This window comes from Sus scrofa, chromosome 2, assembly GCF_054392235.1.
Source record: "Sus scrofa isolate SSC_HxYL_T2T_F1_AM1 chromosome 2, Sscrofa_HxYL_maternal_Yorkshire_Landrace_v2.0, whole genome shotgun sequence".
Taxonomy (NCBI): domain Eukaryota; kingdom Metazoa; phylum Chordata; class Mammalia; order Artiodactyla; family Suidae; genus Sus; species Sus scrofa.
The window spans coordinates 92,372,377-92,399,938 of record NC_139384.1 but is presented as its reverse complement, the minus strand read 5'-3'; the positions used below and the strand labels follow the sequence as shown (position 1 = coordinate 92,399,938).

Here is a 27,562-nt window from a genome sequence, read left to right as displayed (position 1 = left end):
CAGGGTTGACCAACTTTTCCTTTTTCTAAACCCTGTCATGGTAGCATCTATGAATTCACTCACTTGGCCAGCACTTTTTTGAGCCTTTATTACTGCTCCAAGCTCTGGGAAACACAGGGAATAAGACAAACAAGTTTCCTCCTCCTTCACTCATTCCATTCTGATGAGCAAAAGCAGGTAATAAGCATGTAAACAAATGTATAGGAGTTCCCGTCGTGGTGCAGCAGAAACAAATCTGACTAGGAACCCTGAGGTTCCAGGTTTGATCCCTGGCCTCCCTCAGTGGGTTAAGGTTCCAGTGTTGCTGTGAGCTGAGGGGTTGGTTGCAGATGCGGCTCAGATCTGGCATTGCTGTGGCTCTGTCATAGGCTGGAGGCAACAGCTCTGATTCAACCCCTAACCTAGGAACCTCCATATCTCACACACGGCCCTTAAAAAAAAAAAAAAAAAAAAAAAGTATAAACAAAATAACTGGATAATGATAGGTGTCTTCACTATAGTAAAACAAAAGGTAGGGGTGAGAGGAAAAACACTGTGGCGAGGGGGTGACTGCTTTAGGTGGAATGATCAGGCCTCGTGGCCTCTCTGACATCTGAGCAGACAAGGGAAGATGAAGGGGAAGAGTATTCTGGGCAAAGGGAAGAGCCAGTGTAAACGGCCTGTGGTGTGGTCCAGCTTGGTCTGTTCCCAGCATAAGGAGGAAACTGCTGAGGCTGAGGCACACGGAGGAAGGTGGAGAGTGGTGAGACATGAGATCAGAGGGGTGGGCTGTGGCCAGATCATGTTGATGATGATAAGGCTCTTGGATTTTATTCTAACTACAACAGGAAGTGATGGAAGGGTTTTCAGCAGGGGAGTAGAGAGGTGTGATCTGATTCACACTTTTTAGAGTTGACCCATGTTGTTTTGTGAATGGCTGGTGAACAAGACTGGAGTCCCCAGGACAAGTCTGGAGGCTCTTGTTGTCCTCCCAAGATGCTGGTGACCTTGTTGCATGGCCTCCCCCCAAAAGCTGTGACCTTGGAGCTCTAGAGAACTGTGACTTTAGTCTCTGCATCTCAGTACATATGGAGCACAGGGTGAACCCAGAGTGACAGATTGCCTTAGGGTGATGTGTCAGTCATCAATAGCACGTGCCTAAAACAGACCCAGCGGAACCAGCTCTCTTTCCCTCTCTCTTGCCAAGTTTCTGTAGGAACCCTCAGAACCCCGTCCCCCATGTATCAGGTTCCCCAGGTACCCAGGGACAGCCCATCTGACCACCTGCCTCTCTTACCCAGGGTTAGCCACCCAGACTCAGCACAATGCCCTGGCCATCCCGCCCTCCCAGGGTGCCCCCTGCAGCTGAGGTTGGCAGGGCTATTAGCACAGCAGCCTTGACATCTGACATTTAAGAGAGAGTGTCTCCCATCTGAGCCTCCATTTTCTCATCTGGAAGTGGGCTTTCCTTACCCTCCAAAGCCCCCTTTCCCCAGACTCTCTTACCTGCCTCTTTTCTCTCAGTTCATTCCTTCCTTCCACTAGAACAAATCCACCCTGGGCTTTTCTTTTTTTGTCCTTTTTAGGGTCGCACCCAGGGCATATGGAGGTTCCCAGGCTAGGGGTCAAATCGGAGCTGTAGCTGCTGGCCTACACCATGGCCGCCGCAATGCGGGATCCTTAACCCACTGTGCAAGGTCAGGGATCGAACCGGCGCCCTCATGGATACTAGTTGGGTTTGTTAGCGCTGCGCCACCATGGGAACTCCTGCCGCTGGGCTTTTCTGGAAGTCCCCTTGCACTCAGCTAGTAGCTAACAGCTGGACGCTGGGTCCCAAGCCAGGCAATGGTGTTGGGGGGCGGGAGAGGAGGGTGTGGGCGACAGGCAGGGAGAGGGAAAAAGTGAGAGAAAGAGGGGGCAGTTGTGACAGAAAGAAAGACGCAGGGGGACATGTCAGAGCCAGAGAGAGGAGGAAAGAAGGTCCGGCAGAAAGAAAAAGAGAAAGTGTGGGAGAGTGTGGGAGAGAGTGTGGAGAGGGAGAAAAGCCAAGGCCAAGAATGTGAGTGTGTGCGCGTCGCGCGCGGAGTGGGGGAAAGAGAGGAGGGAGCGAGGGAGCGAAAGAGCCTTGGAGAGGGAAGGAAGAGAAGCAGCGGCCGGGAGCCAGGAGGAGCGAGTTGGGGGCGGAGACGAGGAAGTGGGCGCGAGGCGCAGGGCGCGGGCGGAGCGCGCCGCCCGCTCCATCCCTGCCCAGAGCGGAGCCGGCGCGCGCGCAGGACCTCAGCGAACCGAGCGGAGCCACCTCAGCGGCAGCAGCTCCAGGTAACGCAGCCGCCACCTCCCTGCGGCGTCTCGGCTCCGGGTGGGGTCCCCGGACTAGAGCTGGCCAGGCCGCCCCTGGCGGCTGCGCTCTGTTTCCCACGGCCGTCGTGCCCCTGACCCTGGGTTCAAGCCCTCGCCCCGCCGCGCGAGGGCGGTGCTTGACCTTGGGCAAGTCTCTCCCACCAAGTTAACCTCTGTGACCCGCGGGGGCGACGCCCTGGGGGGCCCTTGCGAGCAAGGGATGCAGCGCTCATCTGTCCGCTGCGGTGCCCCTGGCGTGAGAGCGGGTGTGTGTCCCCTCCGCCCCCTTGGGGGTGGATTTGGAAAATCCACTTTCGCTGAGAAACAGCCACTGTTTTGTCCCCGAGTCTGGGCGCTGGCGTTTTCTCAGGGAGGAACCGCTTTCTGCATAAGGAAAGGCTGTAGAGCTGGAGTCGGGGAGGGGGCCTCTAGCTCTTCAGGGAGGCTTGGTCCTCCCGGGCTGCCGCCCCATGCCTGGGAGCGAGGATCTGGCAGCGCACCGCCGGGCGGGAGCATCTGGAGGGCTAGCTTCCAGGATGAGCCGGGCATGTGGCCTCGGCTTGGAAACCCAGTTCAGCCGCTTAAGTAGAGCCATTGACCTTGAGCATGGGAGCCTCAGTTTCCTCTCCTATAAAAAAGGGGCGTGCTTAGGCTGCCTTCGAGGTGGTTGTGAGGATTAGGAGGTCGGGCAGGAAAGTATTTGTGGTCGTGGTAGTCCCCAGGGGCAGCTGTCATACCCTAACTCCCTGGCAGAGTCCTGGCGCTGGTTGCCTCCTGGGAACTCATTGGTATGTGCCAGGTCCTCTCTGGTCCCCTTTGCCAGAGATGGTCAGTGGCCCAGCTAGGCATGAAGCAGGGCCCAGGAGCCCCATTCCCCGGCCCAGAATCCTGAGGGTTCTTTCAGACATGAAATCTGTGAAATGACAGCTTATATCCAGTGAAGACTCTTGGCTGAATCTCTGTGAGCCTCAGTTTCCTCATTTATTATAGAAATTTATGAATTCTTCCCTATTCGTGAGATTCCTGTTACTGGAGGTGATAAAAGGCAATTTATAGACTACCTCAACTGCTATCTCTGACCCTGAGATGTGAAGAGAATTGAATAGAATGAGGACATTTCTCTTGCACCTGCCGTGTGCAGGCCAGGGACTTGATGCCTTATGTATATGGTATTGGCTGTAGTCATCACCATAATGGCGGGAAGCCAATGCCACCAAATCCCAATGTACAAATAAGAAAACCAAGGGGTCCGTGATTTCCGCAGAGACACACTGGTGGGAAGTGCCTGCACTGGGATTGGCCCCAGTTCTCCTTGACCCCAGAGTGCTTCTGACAGTACCAACCCACCGCCCAACGATGACTGTGAATGGTATCTAGCACAGGGACTGGCACCTGGTTAGTTGGTTTCTTGTTGGCTGGTTTCTTGTTAAACATATAACAGGAAGAGCCGCTGCATAATCACTGGAGAAAGTGAGTCCGAAGGCTCCAGTGGGGTGGCAGGAGTGCTGTGGCCAAGTGATTTCTCTCGGGGTCCAGAAGGACAGAATGTCACTATGCAACAGCATATAAGAAGCAGACATCAGGCTGACTCAGTCCAGCCCCCCAACTTCTGTTCCTTCCTCTACCACCTTGGTCCAGTTCACCTCACCACCGTTAACCTGGGCCTAGGCTGCTTCTCTGGGCTTCAAGGGCAATTTTTCTTCTGCGTCCTCCCCTGATGACCTGCAGAACTGACCCTCTCAGCTGATGTATCTAAGGAGAAAACAAGGCCAGCTGTGGTCCATCTCCACTAATGCCCCAGAGAGGGGGAAGCAGGGTTTAGGTCCCAATCCCAAGGATTTAGCTCTGCTTGGGGGCGGGGGGGAATGTCTATTGATGGGAAAACCGGTGTCCCAGCTCTGTGAAAATGAGCATCCCGGCAGGCTGGAGAAGTTCCTTTGCCAAAAATATTTTAAAAGAAGAGGAGGACATCCAAACAAAATGATGAGAATACGAACCCAGGCTCTTTCAAATGGAAAGATATTCTGTCCAATCTCTTGGGACAGACTGTGATGGAAGATAATACGAGAAAAAGAATATATATGTGTATATATAGATGAACGACTGGGTCACTTTGCTGTACAGCAGAGATTGACACAACACTGTAAATCAACTATAATTTTAAAAATTGATATGCTTTTCAGCAAAAAAAGAAAAAAGAAATAATAAGACTATGAACCAAGGCTCTTACAAATGGAAAGATATTCATCAATAATCAGAGAGCGCCTAAATTGCTGACAATAGGGGATCAATTAAGTAAATTGTGGGACAGCCACATGGCTACTGAAAATGTTTAATGGATGGAGACATGCTTCTGCATGTTCAGATCTATGGCATGGTCATAAATTGGTGGCAAGTGCTTAGAAAAAAGACTGGAAGGAAATAAGTCCAAGAATGTTAAGTGGGAGATTTATTCCCTCTGTATCATTTCTGAACTTTCTAGATTTTTATGCAAAGAGCATATACTATCATTAGTGGACATAGAACTGTCTGTCTACTAATGATAATAGACCCCACCCACTTCCACCTCCTCTTGGCCAGCGCCCAGGACAGGGCTGGCATATGGATGCTTGTCAGTAATAGGGACACCTCTATGTTGAGGCCTGGCAGTCACCTGAGAAGGAAGAAGGAATATTAAATGGTTAATATCACTAATATCGGACATTTGTTATGCCCTCACACTTGTGATAGTCCTATAGGGCAGGTACTATCCATACCCCATCTGACAGAGAAGAGACTGAGTGTCAGATACTTTCAGCCACTTGTTCAGCATCACACAGGAGTTAAGCCCAGGCCATCTAAATTCAGAGCCCACGCTCCTAGCCAGAGTCAGGAAAGATCAGCAGGTTCCACTGGCTGACATTTTAACCTCTATCACCGAAACCCCCGGGGAAAGCCACGCATCTCTGGCTTTACACGTAAAGAAATGGCTCAGCCATGATCTCCCAAGTGCCAGGCTTTGTGCTGGCTGCCGGGGACCCAAAGGTACCTAAGGTGCCCTTTCTACCCAGGTGTAGGGAGGGTATTGTGTAAACAGTGTCCTCAGGGCTTTGATTGGGGGGCGGGGGGGAGTTGTTTAGGAAACTCTGGGACCTCAGAGGACCCAGGGTGAAGGTTCCCCAGAAGAGATGCTATCTGAAATGGTTCTGGAAGGGTAAGCAGGGATCTACCAGGTGAGCAAGAGAGGTTAGAACAGTGCTTGGAAACTGGGCACAGTTTGGTGGTCCAGGGGACATGTGTCGATGTCTGGAGATATCTTTGATGGTCACGACTGGGGTGAGGGGTATGCTGACATCTAGTGGGTAGAGGGCAGGGATGCTGGGAGACATCCTGCAATGCACAGGACAGCCCCCACGAGGAAGAATTAACCTGTCCAAAACAGCAGTGGTGCTGCGTTGAGGAACCCTGGGCCAGAGGAGAAGGACATTCCTGAGCAGGGATGAGCCCGTGCAAAGCCGCCACACATGCTTACTCAGTGCATCCTTTGAGCCTGTGATTGCACTGCTGGCCATCTGGCCTCTTGGCTGCCATTCTGCCCCCACCACCAACCAGAATAGTCTCTCTCTCTCTCTCTTTTTTAAACATAAAAGCTTTATAGAGATATGATTCATGCCATAAAATTCACTTGTTTAAAGCTTCCGAGTCAATTGCTTTTGGTATATTCACAGAGTTATGTAATCATCACTGCTATCTAATCCCAGAACATTTTCATCACACTGGCGGTCACTCCCTATCCAAGCCTGCCCCCCTTCCCACCAAATCCCCTACCATTTACTTTCTGTCTCAGTAGATGTGCCTCTTCTGGACATTTCATACAAAGGGAATCCTATAGTGAATGACCTTTTGTGTCTGGCTTCTTTCACTTCACGGTATGTCCTCAAGGTTCATCCATGTCGTAGTGTGTGTGTCAGTACTTCGTTCCTTTTTATGGCCAAAATGATGCTCCATTGTATGGAGAGACCACATTTCGTGTCTCCATTCATCATGTGATGGGTATTTGGGTTTGGCTACTATGAATAATGTTGCATGGAATATCTGTATACAGGACATACATTTTCATTTCTTTGGGATATATACCTAAGAGTAGAATTATTAGGTTGTATGATAACTCTGTGTTTATTCCTTTGAGGATTTGAGGGTTTAGTCCCAGTGTGTTTTCCAGAGCAGCCGCACCATGCTACCTTCTCATCAGCAGTGTCTAAGGATTCTGGTTTCTCCACATCCTCACCAATGCTTACAATGTGACTTCAGGATTCTAGCCATCCTAGCAGGTGTGAAGTGAGATCATCGTGGTTTTGATTTGCATTCTGCGGATGGCTAATGAACCTGAACATCTTTTCAGGTGCTTATCAACCATTTGTATATCTCGTTTGCAGCACTGTCTATCCAGATCAGAGGCAGCTTTTAAAGCTTGGTTGTGTCCTTCCCTTACTTAGATTGAAATGCAGACCCCACAGAGGCGTGCAAGCCCTACACGACTGGCCTTTGCCCCTGCCTTCTACTGCATCTCCCCTCACTCTGCGAGCTGGTCCCTGTGCAAGTCCTTTGCAGAGTTGTTTCCTCTGCCCGGATCATCTTTTGCATAGCCTCAGAAAGGGCTTCGCTGTTCTCTTGATCTCCAGGGCCTTCCCTGCCCTCCCTTCCCGAGCACATCTCCAGGTTTCTTCTGATCATTCTTTTTACTATCTGCTAAGATCCAGAGGAACTGGCCCTCCTCTGTGACCCTGGGCAAGTGGCTGCCCCATCTGAAAAGCAGACAGGGGCATCCTGGCTGACCGTACAAGGCCTTTCCAACTCTACCCTTCTTTGATGCTGGCTTCCCTGTGACAGCGCTGCCAGGAGGGCGCCAGCCTGGCGCCGTGGCAGTGAGAGAAAGGTGGCTGGAGCCAAGTTGGTCATGGATTGGAGCAGGCGGCAGTGTGGCTGATTACTGCCAGCCCCGTGGGGACGGTCTCCAGGAGCAGGTGGCAGCCTTGACCCAGTGCCCAGCCTCCAGGAACAGCAGGAAGAACTGTCAACAGTTCCAACAAGGACTGGACACCTTGGCCACTTTCAGCTCTGGAATCACTCACTTTTCCTGTGAGAATAAGATTCTAACCTTCAAACCCTCTCTGAGTAGGGGAGCCATTGGGTCCCTCATTCAGCCACTCAACAAACACAGGAGGGTGCCAGCTTGGTGCCACGGCCCGTGAGAGAAAAGTGGCTGGAGCCAAGTTGGTCATGGGTCAGGGCAGGCAGCGGCATGACTGGTTTATCCATCTCTCTGTGTCTTCGACACACTGCCCAGGAGTAGGCATAGAGATGGATAAATATGACACCTGCCAAAGAATTCAGATGTAGTGGGACAGGCAGACAGGTAACAAGTGGCAGGACAGATGCAGCCCTGAAGCTGTGCTCAAACCTCAGAGACTGGAGAACCCACTGCCCTGGGGGAAATCAGGGCAGGATCCACAGAGCTGGGTGTGAGGTGAGCAGGAGAGCAGCGGGTAGAAAGAGCATGGCTGGGTATTCTAGGTGGAGAAATGGGTATGCAGAGACACAGAGCTGCAATGCCTCCAGGTGTGCTCAGGGCATTCAGAACAACTAGGTTTTACCTGAGGTGCCAGGAGCAGTGGAAAGAGGCGATAGGGTTTCCAATTCCCCAGGGCTCTGAGCATAAAAAGCCTGTGATGCCAGGCTAAGGAGTTTGGACTTTGTCCTGTAGGCTGCAGGAGCCACGCAAGGATTTTTTTTTTTTTTTTTTTTTTTGTCTTTTTGTCTGTTTTAAGGCCATACCCGAGGCATATGGAGGTTCCCAGGCTAGGGGTCCAATAAGAGCTGTTGCTGCCGGCCTACGCCACAGCCACAGCAATGCCAGATCCAAGTCGTGTCTGTGACCTACACCACAGCCACGGCAACGCTGGATCCTTAACCCACTGAGCAAGGGCAGGGATTGAACCCACAACCTCATGTTTCCTAGTTGGATTCGTTTCCTCTGTGCCATGACAGGAACTCCTTAAGTAGTTACCTTTAACCAGTGTCCCCATTTGGGGAAATACTGCCTTTTTCTAAAGGTTTATTATATAGTTACAGTTTTTTCTTTTCACTTTTTTTTGGGGGGGCACCAAACCCAAAACATATGGAGGTTCCCAGGCTAGGATTCAAATCTGATCTGTAGCTGCCGACCTATACCACAGCCAGAGCAATGCCAGATCCTTAACCCACTGAGTGGGGCCAGGGATCAAACCTGCATCCTTGTGGATACTAGTTGGGTTCTTAACCCTCTGAGCCACAGTGGGAACTCCCCTTTTCACTTTTTGATTGGATAAACCATTGAGGTGGTTCAGAAGTACAATATGCAGAGTTGCAGAAGGAGCGGCCCCCTCCACCCTGGCCCCATCTGCCTTGTCCCCTACTCAGAAGAGGAGGTCAGTTTTGTTATTTTGCTGTGATGGATCCTTTCAGATTTTCTTTATGCACAACCTATACTCTTCATATACAAACAAATACATATTCTTAGCCTTTGACATATTGAGAACGTATTACACACACTTCTGCATCTTTATGTTATTTTTCAGTCCCTGTAGAATTAATTCTCAAGGTTGAAAACTTTGAAGAAGGACATGTGGGAGAAGACAGTAACAAATTATAGTATCGCCATCCAAAGAAAACCACTGATTAGTAACCATGAGGTTGCGGGTTCAACCTCTGGCCTTACTCAGTGGGTTAAGGATCCGGCATTGCCGTGAGCTGTGGTGTAGGTTGCAGACGTGGCTTGGATCTGGTGTTGCTGTGGCTGTGGCATAGGGGCAGAATGAAACCTACAGTTTTGCATGTATTTAGACTTGAGTTGGGTGAGCATGTTTAGAAAGCCTGGCATCTAGACCAGAAGCCAAGAGGTATGAGTTGGTCCCCCAGGGATGGGGGCTGGGAGAGCGTAGCCGCGGGAGGAGACGAGGATGGCGTCTTGGGAAGAGAAGGGACAAGGAGGCCAGTGGGCAGTTGGAGGAAGGATGCTTCTGGGTCCAGCATGGTGCATCCCATAGAGCACTCACATCCACGGAGCCCTTTGTGAGTGACATTTGCCCAGTTAACCCCTCACAACAGTCAGATAATATGAGGACTATTGTCACATTTCATCTTCCCAGCACCGCACGTTGCGATTTTATTCCCATTTACAGGTGGGAAAACGGAGCCTTCGACAGGGTCCTGGCTCCTTTCTGCTACGTGGTGTTGACTTAGTGTGGGACAGGCAGCCCTAGGGGTCCTGAGGCGGACTTGGGTGGTTCAAAGATCAAACAACCATGCTGTCATATAGTGAATGGATTTGGTTTTGGTTCTCCTTCAGACTTTCCTCTTTAGATCAAAGAAAGGATCTCTAACACCTTTACAGCACAGCCTTTTTAACTAGGAGAGGGTTAGGCAGCAGTAGCTGCTCGGAGTTTAAGAACATTTGTTGTGGAGTTCCCGTCGTGGCACAGTGGTTAACGAATCCGACTAGGAACCATGAGGTTTCGGGTTCGGTCCCTGCCCTTGCTCAGTGGGTTAACGATCCGGCGTTGCCGTGAGCTGTGGTGTATCGCAGACGCGGCTTGGATCCCGCGTTGCTGTGGCTCTGGCGTAGGCCGGTGGCTACAGCTCCGATTGGACCCCTAGCCTGGGAACCTCCATATGCCGCGGGAGCGGCCCAAGAAATAGCAACGACAAAAAGACAAAAAAAAAAAAAAAAAAAAAAAGAACATTTGTTGTGTGTGTATGTGTTTTAAGTGTAGTTGGTTTCCAGTGTCGTGCCAGTTTCTGCTGTACAGCAAAGTGATGCAGTCATATGTATGTGTGTGTGTGTGTGTGTGTATCTCTCTCTCTCTCTCTCTCTCTCTATATATATATATATATATATATACATATATATATACATACATATTCTTTTTTTCATATTCCATCATGGTCTATCCCAAGAGATTGGATATAGTTCCCTGGCTATACAGTAGGACCTCTTTGCCTATGTATTCTAAATATAAGAGTTTGCATCTATTAACCCCAAATTCCCAGTCCATGCCATTCTCTCCCCGCTTCTCCTTGGCAACCACAAGTCTGTTCTCCATGTCTATGAGTCTGTTTCTGTTTTGTAGATGGGTTCATCTCTGCCATATATTAGATCCCTCATATAAGAGATATCATCTGGTATTTGTCTTTCTCTTTCTGATTTACTTCACTTAGCATGAGAATCTCTAGTTGCATCCATATTGCTGCAGATGACATTATTTCATTCTCTTTTATGGCTGAGTAGTATTCTATTGTGTATATGTGCCACATCTTCATAATTCATTCATCTGTCAACGGACATTTAGGTTGTTTCCATGTCTTGGCTATTGTGAATAGGGCTGCTATGAACATAGGGGTGCATGTATCTTTTTGAATTGTAGTTTTGTCCAGATATATGCTCAGTAGTGGGATTGCTGGATCATATGGAAATTCCATATTCAGCCTTCTGAGAAACCTCCATACTGTTTTCCACAGGGATTGTACCATATATTTTTTTAATTAAAAAGAATTTTTTTTGGCCATGCCTGTGGCATACAGAAGTTCCCCGGCCAGAGATTGAACTCCAAGCCACAGCAGTGACATCACTGAATCCTTAACCACTGGGCTACCAGGGAACTCCCCGGTTGTGTTTCCGCTGCCTTTATTTTCAGGGTAACCTTTGAGGGAAAGTAATCCAGGTGGTTACTGTGATGATAAAACAATTCCTTTTGCAATGCCATCACTTTAAAGAAAAATATTAAGTACAAAATAGAATTGGGTATTTTGTGGGTATGGCAAAAGTCATGGAGGTGGCACATGAGCGTGTGAGGTTTGGGAAGCACGGGAGGCTTAAGACAGGGTACACTGTTGGGGACTGGAAACAGAGGGTTTTTCCCACTTTCGTCCAGCTTCTCTGTGTGCCTTTGCAAAGTGGCCCTCGGCCCAGGCATTTGGCTTCTCTGTGCCGCCTTTGCAAAGTGGAATAACCATGATCACCCTGAAGGCTCCACTGATTCTCCTGCAGGACTCAAGATGAGGTCATGGGTATGTAGAGGGGCTGTGGAAAGTGGGGTAGGGCAGAGAGGATTACATAAGATAACCAGTGTGTGTGAATGTTCCTGGCAAGCCTTAGCTGTTTGCCATTGATATCTTTAAGGTGACCAGCTGGCTGCAGGACTTTTGCCTTGTACAAGCAAGCTGTACCCTGCTGGAAGGGCAACAACACCTTTCTGGAGTGAGGCTAGGGGAAAGAAGAAGAGAAGGGAAGGAAGATGCAGTGTTGGCCAGGAGGTTCTGGTGCCCGGCTGGTGTGGTAGCCGCTGCGACCGATGCTGATGGTGGTGATGATGGCAATGGCGGCGGTGATGATGATGATGATGATGATAATGGCAGTGATTATGGTGAGGGCGGTAGTAGCTATGATGATGGCTGGGATGGGGATGATGATGATGCTAAGGTGTCCAGGTGGAAGGCCTGAGAGCTTCTGTATCACGGAGAAGCAGAAACTCAGTTCTCTGGGGCTGCTTGGAAAAAGGTCTTAGATTTGTTCTCTGGCGCTTCAGAACTTTTCAGGAGCCTAAGAAAAATGTCTGCAAACTCACACACACATGCATGGAGACACAAATGCCAGATCTAAAATACCCAACATCCCCCCCCACAAAATTGCAAATAATAATTGTTTAATTGGCAGTCTATGACAGCTAGTCAGTGGCAGCTCATTATACCAAACAGCTAAATACAAATTCTGTTTTCTATGGAGTGTGCATATATTACAATGCCTTTATTATCTAGAGGGGTAGGCCTCTAAAAGAAGGAGAGTGAAGGGATCTATAAGGGTTTTAAATGCTCATGACCGATGGGCAAATAATTTGGAAGGTAGGAAGCCCCCCATTGTTGCAAGTATGCAAGGCAGTCAGGGATGACTGCCTCTCTGGGAAGCTGTGGAAGGGGTTTGTGAACATCAGAGGACCACTGAGCTTTGTTTCTACCCAGAGCCCTCCTAGTTTATTATTTTGGGGGCTCATGATTCTCTCTCACCCTCTCCAGACACACACACACACACACACACACACACACACACACACACACACACACACACACACACACAAAGTTGCCAGAAGAAACCTTTGAAACATTCTTAGCCCATCTCCCCAGTTTTCTGCTGAGGAAACTGGGGTGTGAATCTTGTGGGAAGAACACAGCAAGTCAGAATCACACCAGGGACGCAAATTCAAGGTCCGCATCCCCAGCCCTGTGCCCTTTCCACCCTCCCCCTGCCCTCTGAGCAGGTTTGGCTCTGGGTTTGCTGAGATTTGAGCTCCCCCAACCCCACTCTGCAAACATTGGGAATCCAGGGTCTCACCTTTCCCAAAAGAACCAAGGTAGAATTTTCATTTGACCCAGTCCTACCCTGAAAAGTTCCTCCCTGGGCCTTTCCCACACTTGCCAACCTGACTTGGCTGTGGGCTTTGGCCAAGTCACAAACACCGTAAACCTCAACTTTCTCATCAGTACAATGGAGATGAATAATGATGTCCATATAAGAGGGTTGCAACAGAGGAATTAAATGGGATAAAGCGTGTAAAATACTTAGAACATTGCCTGCACTTTCAAAGCACCCTGAAATGGGATATTATATGGTTAGGATGGTTGTTTCAGTATGCATCTGCTAAAGCCAATTAAGTTTAATTGAACCCTTATAAAGTGCCTGTCAGGGAGCAAGGCCGAATAGATCCTGGTCCCCACGCTGCTTATATTCCCATGGGGAGGGAGATATAATGGACAGATTGGGAAGCAAGACTAATGCCAAGAAAAAAACAATGTGCTCTGCAGAAAGCCACATGAGGGGAGAGGATGGAGGGCTAAGAGAGCTGCTTTGGCTTCAAGGAGGGCTCCCTTCACACAGCGGAGATTAACTCCAAGATGCCAACGTCCACATCAGCAGCAGATCACAGACCCAAGGAGGAGGGTGTGGCACGTTCAAGGCACTGGAGCAGGGCCAGTGTGGCCAGGTACCCACTGAGGTCTGAGGGTAAAGTAAGAGGTCAGAGGGGTGTGGCGCAGACCCCATGGGGCCTTGGGAGCCGAGGGGAGGGTATAACAGGAGAGTGTGGGTGTGACAGAAGCAGGAGGGTGGTGTTGGAGGTTAAAGGGAGTGCAGTGAGGTGGATCGGGAGCAATCACAAAAGTCTAGGCAAGAGATGGTGTCAGCTTGGACTAGGACCAAGATGGCAGCAACCAAGGAAAGTAACTGTGTCATGAGGTAAGTATTTTAGAGGCAGGATCCACTGGGTTTGCTGATGGGTTGGATGTCGGGGATGAAGGAAAGCGGACATCTAGGATGATGCCTAAATAGGTAGCCTGAGCCCCTGGTGGATGACAGGGAGGCAGAGGCTAGAAAAGAGACTCCGGGACCCTCCCTCAGCCTTCATTTATACACAATGTCCAGAAAAGGCAAATCTGTGAAGCCAGAAAGCAAGTTGGTGGTTGCCAAGGACCAAGGAGAAGGAGTGATTGCTTAATGGGTGTGGAATTTCCTTTTGGGGTAGTGAAAATGTTTTCAAACCAGACAGAGATGGTGGCTGCACAATTCTGTGACTGTGCTGAAGGCTACTGAATTGTCCACTTGGATTTTATGCCATGCGCCTTTCACTTAAATTGAAAAAAAAATGAAGGAGAAATAAAGACTTTCTTAGACAAGCAATATATCACCAAGGGAATTTGTTGTCACCAGATGTGGCTTCATGTTCCCACATCAACCATTGGCAGAGGCCAGGAAAATGGTGTGGTGTCTCTCACTGATAAGAGAAAAAAATAGTCAGTGAATGAGCTGGACTTGATGCATGTTTTGGGCTGGAGTGGTTGGCTGTGGACACTCAGAAACTATGGAGTCAGGCCTGGTTCAAAGCCCTGCCTGCCTCTTTACCAGCTGTGTGTCCTTGGACAAGTGACTTAACCTCTCTGACTTGAGTTTCACCATCTGTCAAATGGAAATAATAATTTCTGCCTCACAGAGATATTAAGTTATCTGTAGCTGCTCAGCAAATGGAAGGGGTCATTGTCTTGGCTTCTGGTTCAGGTCACCTTCCCTCACTGTGATGCCCAAGTCATGACACTCATCATAAGAAAATGTCTCCCTTCAGAGTTCCCATCGTGGCGCAGTGGAAACAAATCTGACTAGTATCCATGAGGTTGCGGGTTTGATCCCTGGACTTGCTCAGTGGGTCGGGGATCTGCAGTTGCCATGAGCTGTGGTGTAGGTCACAGATGTGGCTAGATCTGATGTTGCTGTGGCTGTGGTGTAGGCTGGCAGCTGTAGCTCCGATTTGACCCCTAGCCTGGGAACTTCCATATGCCCCAGGTGCAGCCCTCAAAAGAAAAAAAAAAAAAAGAGAAAAAGAAAAGACCTCCCTTGGAGTTCCCTTTGTGACTAAGCTGGTTAAGAACCCTACGTTGCATCTGTGAGGATTCAGGTTCCATCCCTGCAGCTTAGATCTGATCCCTGACCTGGGAACTTTGTAAGCCCCAGGGCCGCCAAAAATGAAAAAACAAACAAAAAACAAAACAAACAGACAAACCCACTGATTTGAAAAGATATATACACCCCAATGTTCATAGCAGCACTATTCACAATAGCCAAGAGATGGAAACAGCCTAAATGTCCATCAATAGAGAAATGGATCAAGAAGATGTGATGCATATATACAATGGAATACTACTCAGCCACAAAAAAGAATGAAAATTTGCCATTTGCAACAGCATGGATTGACTTGGCATTATGCCAAGTGAAATAAGCTAGATTGAGAAAGACAAACACTGTATGAAATCACTTGTATGTGGAATCCAAAAAATACAACAAGTGAGTGCAATAGTCCTTTTGATGACTGCCTTGCATACTGTCACAGGCACTTTTACACCATTTCCAGGTCATGTGATGAATTCTGAGAAGTGCTACTGCTGGCTCAGGAGTCTGAGTGTTTTTAACATGCATGGGGTTTTCCAGGCCTGATAAAATGTTGCCTTCTGCACATCCACACACAAACACACACACACGCAGCTGTCACTTGCCACTACCCACAGCATCAAATTTCATTCCTCCCAGTGCCCACAGCCTCTCGCTGCCCCCCTGCCACCCCGCCCCACCATGGCACGTGCTGCTCATTGCTGGGCTGCGTCTGTACTTCCAGGGGCGTGACCTGCCTTGTCCTTTCGGTTAGTTTCCTGGCCCCTGCCCCCTAGTTAGGCTTCTGGGTGAAAGGAGGAAGGAGCCCCAAATGGCTGTCAGCCTTTCTGCAGTGGAGCTGCACCTCGGCCTGGTGGCCTCTGTCAGTGGGAATAAAGGGCCCCTGGGAAGGCCAGAGATCATTTCAGTTCCTGCCGTCTGTGCCTCAGTTACACTGCTCAGCACCCCATATGCTGCAGCCACTCTAGGTCTTGCAGAGCTTCATCCTCCCTCCTTAAAGAATGAGTCACCGTGCAAGGTGACTCCCACTTCTTGGGCCCCTTTGGAACTCCTGACAGGGGCAGGGCTCCTGAGGGGCTGATGGCTAATGCTGAGACCGCTCTCTGAGGCTCTCAGCACCAGGTACCCAGAACACTTGAGATGGCCAATTACAGAGGTGGGGGGATGTTCTGAGAAATTACAGCCCCTAAAGATGAGAAACTGCCTGCCCGGGGACCCCGGGACATCAGCATCTTATTACCCGCAGTGATAACTGGACACACACAGTCTGCAGGGCCCAGCTAGGCCTAACCCCAGCTGCCACGCCCCCACCCCTGTTGTCCCAACCGGACAGCTGGGCCCGGAACCTTCCAGTTCTGTCACCCTTCCTTCCGCTCACATGCCCCCCGAGGTTTCCCAAAGCTTTTTGGTTAAAATCCGCCATCTTTCTGCCTCCAAGTTTTTGTTTGTTTGTTTCAGTTTTGGCCAACTTGTGGCATGTGGAGTTCCCAGGCCAGGGATCAGATCTGAGCTGCAGTCACAACCTAAGCCACAGCTGTGGCAACGTCAGATCCTTAACCCACTGTGCCAGGCCAGGGATCGAACCTGCATCCCAGCACTCCCAAGACACAGGTGATCCTGTTGCACCACAGTGGGAACTCCTGCTTTCAAGTTTTTATAGAGGCTGTTCCCTCTGTCTAGAATCTGTTTGTTCCCTCTCTCTGGAATCTGCTTGTTCCGCATTGTCAGTGAGTTAGCTTTTTTCTTTCTATACAGATCTCAACTCAGTATCCCCCACACCAGGTCAGGTCCCCCCACTATATATTCCTGTGGCTCTCTATATAACTGTTAACCCCTTTATATAACTGTTAACACACTGCAATTAAATCAGCAGCTCTGCCATAAGTTACTTCATGTCCCGCTGCCACCCACCATGCTGTCCAAGATGTGTCTGCTGTGTCTATAACAGCACAGTGTCTGCCCCGGGAAAGCGCTCAGTAGATATTTGAAGTATACATGAATGCTATTTCCTGGCTGTCTGGCTTTAGACAATAGTAAAAAATAAATTTTTTGTTATTATGAAATAATAACCCTGTACTATTATTATATATACTGTCATCTGCCATGTGCCAGGCATTAAGTGGTTTTTGTAGTTGTTTGTTTGTTTGCTTTTTTTGCTTTTTAGGGCTGCACCCGAGGCATGTGGAGGTTCCCAGGCTAGGGGTCTAATCAGAGCTGTAGCCGCCAGCCTACAACAGAGCCACAGCAACACCAGATCTGAGCCGTGTCTGCGACCTACACCACAGCTCACAGGCAACGTCAGATCCTTAGCCCACTGAGCGAGGCCAGGGATTGAATCCACAACCGCATGGTTCCTAGTCGATTCGTTTCAGCTGTGCCACGATGACGGGAACTCCGGCACTAAGTTTTTTATAGGCCTTTACTCTCTGCATTTTCACCTCTGCAAAGTGAAGAATGACATACTAGTATCCCTATTTTACAAAGGCGAATACCAAGGCTCGGAGAGGCCGCAGTCACGTGCCCAAGGTCACAAAGCTATTAAATGACAGCTTTGGGATTAAAACCCAGATTCATCCAAAGTTAAAGTCCTTGCCTTTCAGCCCCCACGGCTCCCTTCACTTCTCTGAGGGTCAATTTTTGCAGAATAAGGATCCTTACTACCCACTCCACAGGCTCAAACTGTCTTCCCTAGAAGGTGCCTAGCACACAGTGGTTGCCTGCCAAATATGCTTTTCTTTTCCTATTGTAATTGATGGCCTGGAAAATCAGATTCCTCCTCCAGGCCAAGTACAAAACCCTGAGCACTAACTCCCCCAACTGATTCCTCCAAATTGCTGGTTCCCTGAGTGACTGCCTGGGACTTAGGTACGCAAACCGCACAAGGGGAGCTTCGTTTCATTTCCAAAGGAAAAGGGCAAAAAAAAAAGTGTTGACTTGGTTTGATCAAATTTGATGAGAGGAGACCCCAGCCTCTAGATGGGTGGCTCTTCTAGATAGCCTTGTCCCTCTGTTGGCAGGCAGAACACACCACCCGTGGCCTCTCTTCTGGGATTTTGTGGGTGAGGAGCAGTGAGAAGGGAGTTAGGGTATCAGGCAGACCGGGGTTGTCCCTGGGCTGTACCTCTGCTGGTGGGCTGACCCACAACCCCTCAAGCCTCCATTTTCTTTGCTGCCACAGGGGAGGCTTGAGACAGGAAATGGAATCCCAGGTTCTACCCACCACAACTCAAATGGGGAAATCACCAAGGACCACGCTCGGAGGAGAATTTTCCTAGGGCCCTGAAAACGCAGAATTCTACCCACTGTGCACCCCCCAGAAATCACAAGGCTCTGTCAGAAGTGAGTATGAATGGGAGGTGGAGTGAAAGAGAATGGAGTAAGGACCCCCGGAGGACTTCCTGGAGGAGGTGATAGAGGAAGCTAGGTCTTTAAGGAAGAGCAAGAGCTCAGCAGGCCTGGAAGGGAGGAGGGGCATTCCAGGCAGCAGGAACAGCCTGTGCAAAGGCACAGAGTCAGAATGGGCCTAGGACTTTCCAAAGTAGGAGGAATTAAAAGCCACCAGAGCTGTTTCTCAAAGTGTTGTCTAACTAAAGGGCACTAAGCAGGCAGGAGCTAGGTCTGGAGAGAAAAGACGGAAGAACCTTGAATGCCACGGCGAAGATCTAGCTACACTTAGAGACAACCAAGGCCGGTAATAGGAGGTGATCAAAGCAGGTATCCCCACCCAGAGCCCAGCACAATGGACTTAACACATGACTGTGAGCACACTGATGGCACTTAACACACTCAGCCGTGGCTGCTCTCAAGGGCTAATTGGCCAGGGTGGCCTCCCAGAGGCACCTGATGTGATGAGTCAGACTCTGAGCTGGACCCTGCTTTTTCCTACGGCCGCATTTGCTAGATGGTAACCATCAGTAACGGTCAGAAGCCGGCCCAGGGCATCAGTGAGGGACACAGCCACCCATGAGCAAATTCTCCAGAAAGTACCTTTGCAGAAGATCTTCAAGCAAAGATGAGATGATGGAAGCAGAAGCAGTGTGACTCGTACAACTGCAACATCTGTGGTCAGCCTGTGGGAAGGGGAGAGGAAGTGGCTGAAGCCTATTTTAATGAATTCCACATAATTTTCACATGTACACATATACAGAGAGAGAGGGAGGGAGGGAGGGAGAGGTCGACCAGACAATTATTTCATCTACATGGACAGTGGGACAAGATCTAATGTACACTGTAGTGTTTTCTCAACATTTTGTGTGTGATTGAAATGTTTCACTATAAAATGCTGGGGGAAATTGGCCCATTCTCACATATCCATTCAGATGTACTAACTAGACCCATCAAATGCCAAGCTAAGGGCCTTTAGGTTTCCAAAGTTGGGAAGCCGCATACGCACACATACACACTTACATGCACACACTCATTCTGTGTACCATGGACCTCTCCCTTATATAGGCAACGGGAAGTATTTACTGTATGGATGGATGGATGGATGGATGGATGGATGGATGGATGGAAGGATGGATGGATGCAAAGTGGAGGGAGGTGGTCCAGATGCAGGCCCTACTGGAGAACAGACACAGAACCACACTAACAACGCAAGGTGTCAACAGTGATTCAGTCCAAAGCGCGGGGGTGGGCGCCCCTGCCTGCAGGCACTCAGGAAGTCTTCAGGGAGACGGACCCACAGGCAAGCCAGTTTTCAAAAGTTTCCTTTACCCCACTTCTCTTTCACAACCTACATCAGTACCTGTTTTTTGCTAACCGAAAGAAATCCAAAGAGAATTTTCACTTTTACGAAAAAAGCTGAAAAGCGAAAACAGCGTTCCAGTTTGTTTTTCGGCAAGCCATTACAGAGGCAGCCTGCACCCAAGGCTAGGATGGCACCACCAAGCTTCTTCCCCAGGAACCACACTCAGCATCTCGGCATCCAGCCTCCATTGCTCTGAACCTTGTCTGAGCATCTGTGCTCTATCTTGATTTATTTTTAGCACAATATGTCCTAAGATAACCTCTTCTTTGCTTGATGCCATTTTGGCTTTGGAAAGGTTTCAAAGGCATGCTCTCCTTTTGGATCACAGGGAAACTTGTGTTTGGAACGGGAGAGACTGAGGGAAAAACAGGGAAGGGCGGGACTCCAGGTGAAGGAGACAGCAAAGGTGAAGGCGGGAGGGAGAAGGCGCCCTGCATTTGGATGAAGTCCCAGTTGCCCCAGTGGCCAAGTTGGGGGACAATTACAGGGCTGTTTGGGGAGATCCACTTAGAAGGGCAAGCTGCAGACTGGTGCAAGCACAGGCCTTAAGGCAGGCTGGAGGAATGTGAACTGAGTTGGGATCCAGTTCTCTCTGGCCACTGTGCAGGGGCATGGCATCACTTGACTTCTCCTCAACCATTCAATAGAGACAGTGATTCCCCTCACGTGGGATGGTTGTGAGGATGAGATGATATTTCATCTAATATGCCTGAACTCACCTTGCTCAGAACTCCCCTGCAATACAAGTGTGCCATCGCTGGTTGAACCACTCCCTTGCTGATGGACACTCAGGCTGCCTGCCATTGTTTGCTGCTTGCCAACCTGCTGATGTCCTTCTCCATGGGTCTTCTCATGATGCTGGTTGTATTGCCACAGCCTAGGTTCCTGGAAGTTTCTTCATTCTCCCCACAAGTTACAAGATGGACTGAGCTCCACACAAAAGTTCCTGATTTCACAAAACGTCACTGGAGATTTCTGGGACCCAGGCTATAAAACAGAAGAACAATGGACAGAAGTGGTTCTTCTTTGAAACTCCATGAAAAGGGGAACCACTGCTGTTCTGTTCATCTTTGTCCCTCCAGCACCTGGAACAGCATTTGGCACATTGTAAATTCTGAAAGGCATATTGGCTGAAAAGAACAGAGGGAGGGAGGGAGAGGAGAAAGAGAGGAGTTCATTTTTAATTATATGAGAGACTGGTTTATTTAGATTTGAAAACCTCCCAACATTAACTAAAATGTCAGTTCAAAATACCTCATCCTGGAGTTCCCGTCGTGGCGCAGTGGTTAACGAATCCGACTAGGAACCATGAGGTTGCGGGTTCGGTCCCTGCCCTTGCTCAGTGGGTTAACGATCCGGCGTTGCCGTGAGCTGTGGTGTAGGTTGCAGACGCGGCTCGGATCCTGCGTTGCTGTGGCTCTGGCGTAGGCTGGTGGCTACAGCTCCAATTGGACCCCTAGCCTGGGAACCTCCATATGCCGCGGGAGCGGCCCAAAGAAATAGCAAAAAAAAAAAAAAGACAAATAAAATAAAATTAAAAAAAAAATACCTCATCCTGGCTGTTAAGGAAAGTCAGAGAAAATTTTGATCAGAAATAGGGTTTCTCAAAAAAAAAAAAAAAATCACTCTTGCTGCTACCCCCTCCAAAGTTAATTAAGTGTGGCGTCAAGAGCCATGCTGTTTAGGCTATTTATGTCATGAAAAGATCTTCTAAAAATAACACCCAGGGGCCCAGCCCACTAGGCTAGGTGGCTGAGCCAGCTGGAGAGGCAGAAGGTGACCAGGAGCCGTGATCCCGGCACCAACACAGTGGTTATGATTAAATGATGCTTCTTATATTCAGGTTGCCAAACCGCTCTAGGCAAGAGCCTGGGAGAGGCTTAATTTCTGTCACACACTGATGAGCTTGTTTCTGAGAGGGGTTCCGCTGTCGACTTGATTTTCTGCACACTCCTACATCCCAGGAGACTGACTTGCTGGCTGCTCTCTGGAAAATCAGGATCCACTTAAGAGAAAGGGTCCAGGAATCAAGCAGGGCCTGAGCTTGTTTGGTATCAAATGGAATCACAGAAAATCAGTGCTAGGAGGGAATTTCACCTGAGAAGCATCATGTGTTCAGCCACTATGTTGAAGTGATGTTTGCAATGGGACAGGAGCTGAAAAGAGAGGAAGGAGAGAAGAGAGGGAGGGAGGGAGGGAGGGAAGAAGGAGGGAAGGAACTAGAAACCACTGAAATACCGTGATGCGGTGCTAATAAATAAACCACAGCCACCACCCAGCGGACTGTTATGCATGAGAAAGACTGAGTTCTGTACCAGCTGACCTGGAAAGTGAGGTTTAGAGAGATGTTTCAAGCAGGTGTGGGGTGGGGCTGAAGTTGGCATACTACCACAGCAGACTAAATCTGGTCCTCTCCCTGGTTTTGTGCAGCTTAAGAATAGCTTTTACGTTTTTAGCCCAGAAATGGCTTTAAAGAGTTTGAGGGGGGGAGAAAAATCACAAGAAGAATACTATTTGGCAACACGTGAAAATGAGGTGGAATTCACATTTCAGTGTCCTTAGTAAAGTCTTCTGGGAGCACAGCCACTTTCAGTCACGTGCATGTCGCCTGGAGTTGAGTAATTATAACAGAGACCGTGCGGGAGGCAGAGGGGAAAATAGTTGCTACCTGGCCCTTTCCTGAAAAAGCTTGCCGGGCTCCTGGTTTTGAGTTTGATGGGATTTTGTAAAACAAGACTGTAGAGCACTGTTCTCGGCACTTTGTCAAGAGTCCGTGTTTTACGTTTGCTTGTTTTTTCATTCCTTTCATTGTCTCTTCATCAGATGCTTAATGCCTGCCCGTGGAACCAGGCACTGAGAACCAGCAGTGAGCCAAGAGAGGCAGCCCCTGTCCTCATGGAGCTTAGAGTCTGTGTCTAGATCTTTCTTTCCCCAGTATAAACAACCCTAGCCCCGCCCCCTCCCATGGTATCTCACGTGGTGACCTGGTGGTCCAGCCCCCTTGCATCCTGCCCCGATTCCTCCTCCCACTATGCATCCTGATGGCCTCAGTCCCTTCTGAGGGGAGGTACAAGACTGGCCCTGTGCTTCCTGGCATCGGAAGGTGGGAGTCAAGGTCTAGAAGGGTCCATCTTCTTTTTTTCTTTTCTTTCTTTTTTTTTTTTTTTTTTTTTTTTGTCTTTTTGTCTTTTTAGGGCGGTACCCACGGCATATGGAGGTTCCCAGGCTAGGGGTCCAATCAGAGCTGTAGGTGCCGGCCTATGCCATAGACACAGCAATACAGGATCCGAGCCACGTCTGTGACCTACACCACAGCTCACGGCAATGCCAGATGCTAAACCCGCTGAGTGAGGCCAGGGATTGAACCCAAGTCCTCATGGATGCTAGTTGGGTTCACTAACCACTGAGCCACGACGGGAACTCCTAGAAGGGTCCATCTTGAATCGGGTCACCCTCTCGGTCTGGTTTCAACAGGGTCAACACTCAGCCTTTGCCTTTTCAGCCCATGCTCTCCCGTGGACCGCAGATGGAGAGGCCGTAGTAATTGACCCCCATCACGTTGTGGATGGGAGCAGCCGCCTGCTATGGAAAAGGCTGCAGCCATGTTTCCACCTGATGCCTCCCACAGAAAACCAAAGCCACCTCCAGACTCCTGCCCCAGTGCCTCAGTCTCCACGCCCAAACTGGAGAGTGGAAATCTGCCCCGCCCTGGGAGGAAACCGGCTCTGCAGGAGGCTGTTTGAAGAAGGGGTTTGAACCAGGAACCTCACTTCGAGGACTCGCTGTCCCTCATTTTTATTCAAACTCATGCCCGACGCCTCCTAGGAAACGGCTTTATTTATTTCTAGGAAAATAGCACCGGGTCGATCACTGCAGACTCCCCAGATTTGGACACTTCTTTGGCTCTGCCCGGGAGCCTGGAGCCCAGAGGTTGACCTCACTGACACACTGGAGAGCAGGAAGAGAATCATCGAGGGGCCTTGGGCAAAGGAAGGAGCCATAGGGTCCCAGGATGGCATCCAACAGCACAGCCTCTTCCTCTTGTCTGGACCCTCTTGCATTCAAGGTCACTGTCAGCTTGATCCTCATCCTCCTTATCTTCATCACCATCGCTGGCAATGTGGTGGTCTGCCTGGCGGTGGGCTTGAACCGCCGGCTCCGCAGTCTGACCAACTGCTTCATCGTGTCCTTGGCTGTCACTGACCTGCTCCTCGGCCTCCTGGTGCTGCCCTTCTCGGCCTTCTACCAGCTGTCTTGCAGGTGGAGCTTCGGCAAGGTCTTCTGCAATATCTATACCAGCCTGGATGTCATGCTTTGCACGGCCTCCATCCTCAACCTCTTCATGATCAGCCTCGACCGGTACTGCGCGGTCACGGACCCGCTGCGCTACCCTGTGCTGATCACTCCTGCCCGGGTCGCCATCTCCCTGGTCTTAATTTGGGTCATTTCCATCACCCTGTCCTTCTTGTCTATCCACCTGGAATGGAACAGCAGCAGGATGGATCCCAGCGGGGTCAATCACACCATCTCCAAGTGCAAAGTTCAGGTCAACTTGGTGTACGGCCTGGTGGACGGGCTGGTCACCTTCTACCTGCCTCTGCTGGTCATGTGCATCACCTACTACCGCATCTTCAAGATTGCCCGGGATCAGGCCAAGAGGATCCATAACATCAGCTCCTGGCGGGCAGCCACCATCAGGGAGCACAAAGCCACAGTGACTCTGGCCGCTGTGATGGGGGCCTTCATCATCTGCTGGTTCCCCTACTTCTCTGTGTTTGTTTACCGTGGGCTGAAAGGGGATGAAGCTGTCGACGAGACTGTCGAAGCCATCGTTCTATGGCTGGGCTATGCCAACTCGGCACTGAACCCCATCCTGTACGCCGCTCTCAACAGAGACTTCCGCACGGCGTACCAGCAGCTCTTCCGCTGCAGCCCCACCAGCCACAATGCCCACAGAACTCCTCTGAGGTCCAACAGCTCTCAGCTGATGAGGAATCAAAGCCAAGAAACCAGGTGGCAGGAAGAGAGGCCCCTGAGGCTCCAGGTGTGGAGTGGCGCCGAGGTCGCCGCCGCCCAGGAAGCCACAGACAGGTAACTGCCCTGTGGTTTGTGTGCGGGATGGGGCATGGGGAGGGGACCCATGGTCACAGCTGTTCATGAGGTGCTGGTTTGGACGTTTGGTGCTGGGAACTCTTCGTGAGCACTTTGCAAATCACATGTTGTTCCGGCCTCCCAAACGCCCCCTGAGGTAGGCCTTTGTACCTCTGTTTTAAAAGAACAAGTCAAAACTCAGAGAATTTGGCCAAAGCCACATAGCTGGGATCTGGATAGAGTGCCCCAACTCCAGAACTGGCGGGGGCCCTTTTTTTCTAGTTACCTTGTTCTAGCAGTTGGGAGTCTTAAGTTTGAGGCCCAACACTGCCACTTAGTTAGTGGTCATTAAATGTTCGCTAAAAGCCTCCAGGACAGCCCTCAAGGGGCCACACACTAATGCTGCCTCGTACAGGTTAAATCAGCAACCCTGCTCTGGGCCCAAGTCAATGAGCACCTGTTACCCATCAGCTCTTCCTTTGGAGGTGCTCAAGTGGGAGAAGAAAGAGGGCTGGCCGGGTTGGGAAGGCAGAGCCTTGAAAGCCAGGCTCGGCCATTGTACTATGGGTCTTAGGAGGAGAAAGAAGGATTAGAACAAGGATGGGGGTAACCCAGACAGCTCTGTGCTTTGGAAAGAGGGCTCTGGTTGCCCCCTAAGACGTGGACCAGAAAGATGAGATGGGGACATCAGTGAAGGGAGGTGTGGCACTCGTCCATGAGAGAAGAGAAGAGAAGAGAGCAAAATCTAGGAGGCTATAAAAATATATATATATATTAGGCTCAGAGACCATTGGATGCCCAGGATGCAGGAGATGCAAGAGAGAGGATGTCCCAGGATCCCACCCCCATATGGTATCCAGGCTGAAAAGATAACAGAATCAGAGTGAAACTGAGATCAATTCACTGGTGACAACGCTAATGCAAGAGATTAAGGGGAATTATCACCAAAGACATAATTGGCCCAAGAAAGCTCACACATGGAGAGAAAATTTATAGGTCTGAGCAAGCCCTCACTGTTGAAAGGCGTTGGTAACAGGATGCTGGTAGACCACACACAAGGGCTCAATAAATGTCACTTCGTTTCTCTTTCCACAGACCATGCCTTTGTCCCCTAGAATGCTGGTCTATGTGCCTGACCCATTCATCCATCCATTCATTCATCCATCCATCCATCCATTCATTCATTCATTCATTCACAAACATTTGTCAACTTTCCACCACATGCCTGGAACTGTGCTGAGGGCCAGGTTTGTAGAAATGACATTTGGGGCATCTATTGCGATGAACAGGTATGGAAAGTCAGCTACACAGTCCCGGTCTCAGCTCTGCCTTCCTCATTTTGTGGCTTGAGCGAGTCTCTTCCCCTCTTGGGCCTTGGTTTGCTCATTTCATAGAGTGTAGGGTCTGTCCTCAGGCAGCCTGCCCTGGGCACCCCCTCGTCCTCTGAAGCACACATGAGTTCAGGGGTGCGGATAGGTTCTACCACCCCCAGTGGATACTCATCTGCTCTTGAGCATCGAGCATCGGACTTGAGAAAAGCTTGGGGGGACACTGCACACCCACACCCTCTGGATGCTGGTCCCTGTGGAGTGTTGTGGTGGTGGTGGTGGTGGTGGGGGCAAAACTGTCCAGTTGGACCCCTGGGCCTCGTGTCTCTCTGGTCCTTGCAGTGGCCAGCGTAGAGACTTGGGTCTCAGGCCCTCCACCCATCCACTGCTATCCTTTAGAGCAAGCCTCATTGCTCCTGCATCCTGCTTCCTCCCAGCCTCCCTCTCAAATCCATCCCCCAAGCCATCTTAAAGGCATCTCTCCAAAATGCAGATCGGGACGCTTCCAGTCTGGCCCTGATAGATCAGTTGACTCTGTCCTTCCTGCCTCACTCAGGAAGTGGCCTCCAATATAAAGCTAATTTAGTTCACAGAGCAAACAAAGGACAAAGCATGGGGTGTGGATTCTAGAGAAGGCAATGGGCGCAATTTAGTCGAGCATCATACCACTTCCTACTGCTCTTACTTGTGTGACCTGGTTAACAGGCTGCCTTTACCTTGAATCCTTAGGGAGACACCCAGTAGGTGTTCACCAGCAACGGCTAATCCTCACTGAACACTCACGCCTCATTGAACAGCCAGTTTTATGTTGGCCACTGTTTCTATGTATTCATCCTTCTTATCCCAGTCTTAAACCCATCTGTGCCAGGTGCTAGCGTACAAAGGGAAATAAACCAAGCTCCCCACTGAAGGCCACCACCCTTGTCACCTGTGATAGCTTATGGTGACAGACTAATAGTGGTTCCATGCAGCAGGTGCCAAGGATTGAAACCAGTGCGCAGGGCACCCACAGGAGTCAGCGCATGACCCAGAGAGCCCATCCCTGGGAGCAGACCTCAGAGCTGAACCTAAAATGCAGATGGAAAGGCCCATTCCTCCAGGGTGGTGCTGGACCCTTTAGACCCATGGCCTTGTCTCATCATCTGCACAATGCTGTGAAGGAGATGCTTGTATAGTTTCCATTTTACAGATGGGGAAACTGAGGCTCTGAGAAGTTAAGTTGTTAAAGGGACACAAGCTAGCAACACAGCCCAAGCCAAGGTCTGAGCAGAAACAGAAAGCGCAGCCCCCATTACTGACATCCTCTGGGTTGCAATCAGCATCCACCTCCTTTTCTGATCATCACAGCCACGCTGGCCACCAAGGCCAGCTGGGAGGCTGTGCTTGCCTGGGTCAGATAGCAGCTGCAGAGCAGAAGGGTCCAGCAGAGGAGGAGGGGGAACCAGCTGGAGGGCCTCGTACTTTGGGGAAATGGGGGTTCAGGAAACCAGGAACAGCCAGAGGTTAATTTTCTCAGGGAAGCTGCCAGGGCGATCGGGGACTTGTGTGGCCCTCCATGAGGTGGCTTCCATT

General features: G+C 50.0%; 2 protein-coding genes across 7 annotated transcripts in view; one reads left to right on the top strand and one right to left on the bottom strand.

Moving 5' to 3' along the window:
• Nucleotides 1-27,562, bottom strand: part of THOC3 (THO complex subunit 3) — a 291,571-nt gene that overhangs the window by 15,994 nt on the left and 248,015 nt on the right. The window contains exons 20-21 of one of the 3 annotated variants that reach the window (XR_014838023.1): nucleotides 20,291-20,701; nucleotides 18,809-18,891 (exon numbers count right to left, since the gene is read on the bottom strand). The gene's annotated coding sequence lies outside the window, so the exon portion shown is untranslated. Of the gene's footprint in view, nucleotides 1-16,956; nucleotides 18,892-20,290; nucleotides 20,702-27,562 lie in introns of those variants that run through there. The other 2 variants (XR_014838027.1, XR_014838028.1) reach the window with 2 other exon arrangements.
• Nucleotides 2,229-27,562, top strand: part of HRH2 (histamine receptor H2) — a 48,414-nt gene continuing 23,080 nt past the window's right edge. For 2 of the 4 annotated variants that reach the window (XR_001303215.3, XM_005654980.4), the window contains exons 1-2: nucleotides 2,229-2,298; nucleotides 23,074-24,662. Coding sequence is in view for 2 of the 4 variants with exons in the window: in XM_005654980.4 (XP_005655037.1) it covers nucleotides 23,584-24,662 (1,079 nt within the window). In the remaining 2 variants the exon portion in view is untranslated. Of the gene's footprint in view, nucleotides 2,299-23,045; nucleotides 24,663-27,562 lie in introns of all 4 variants that reach the window. The other 2 variants (XR_014838019.1, XM_013987557.3) reach the window with 1 other exon arrangement.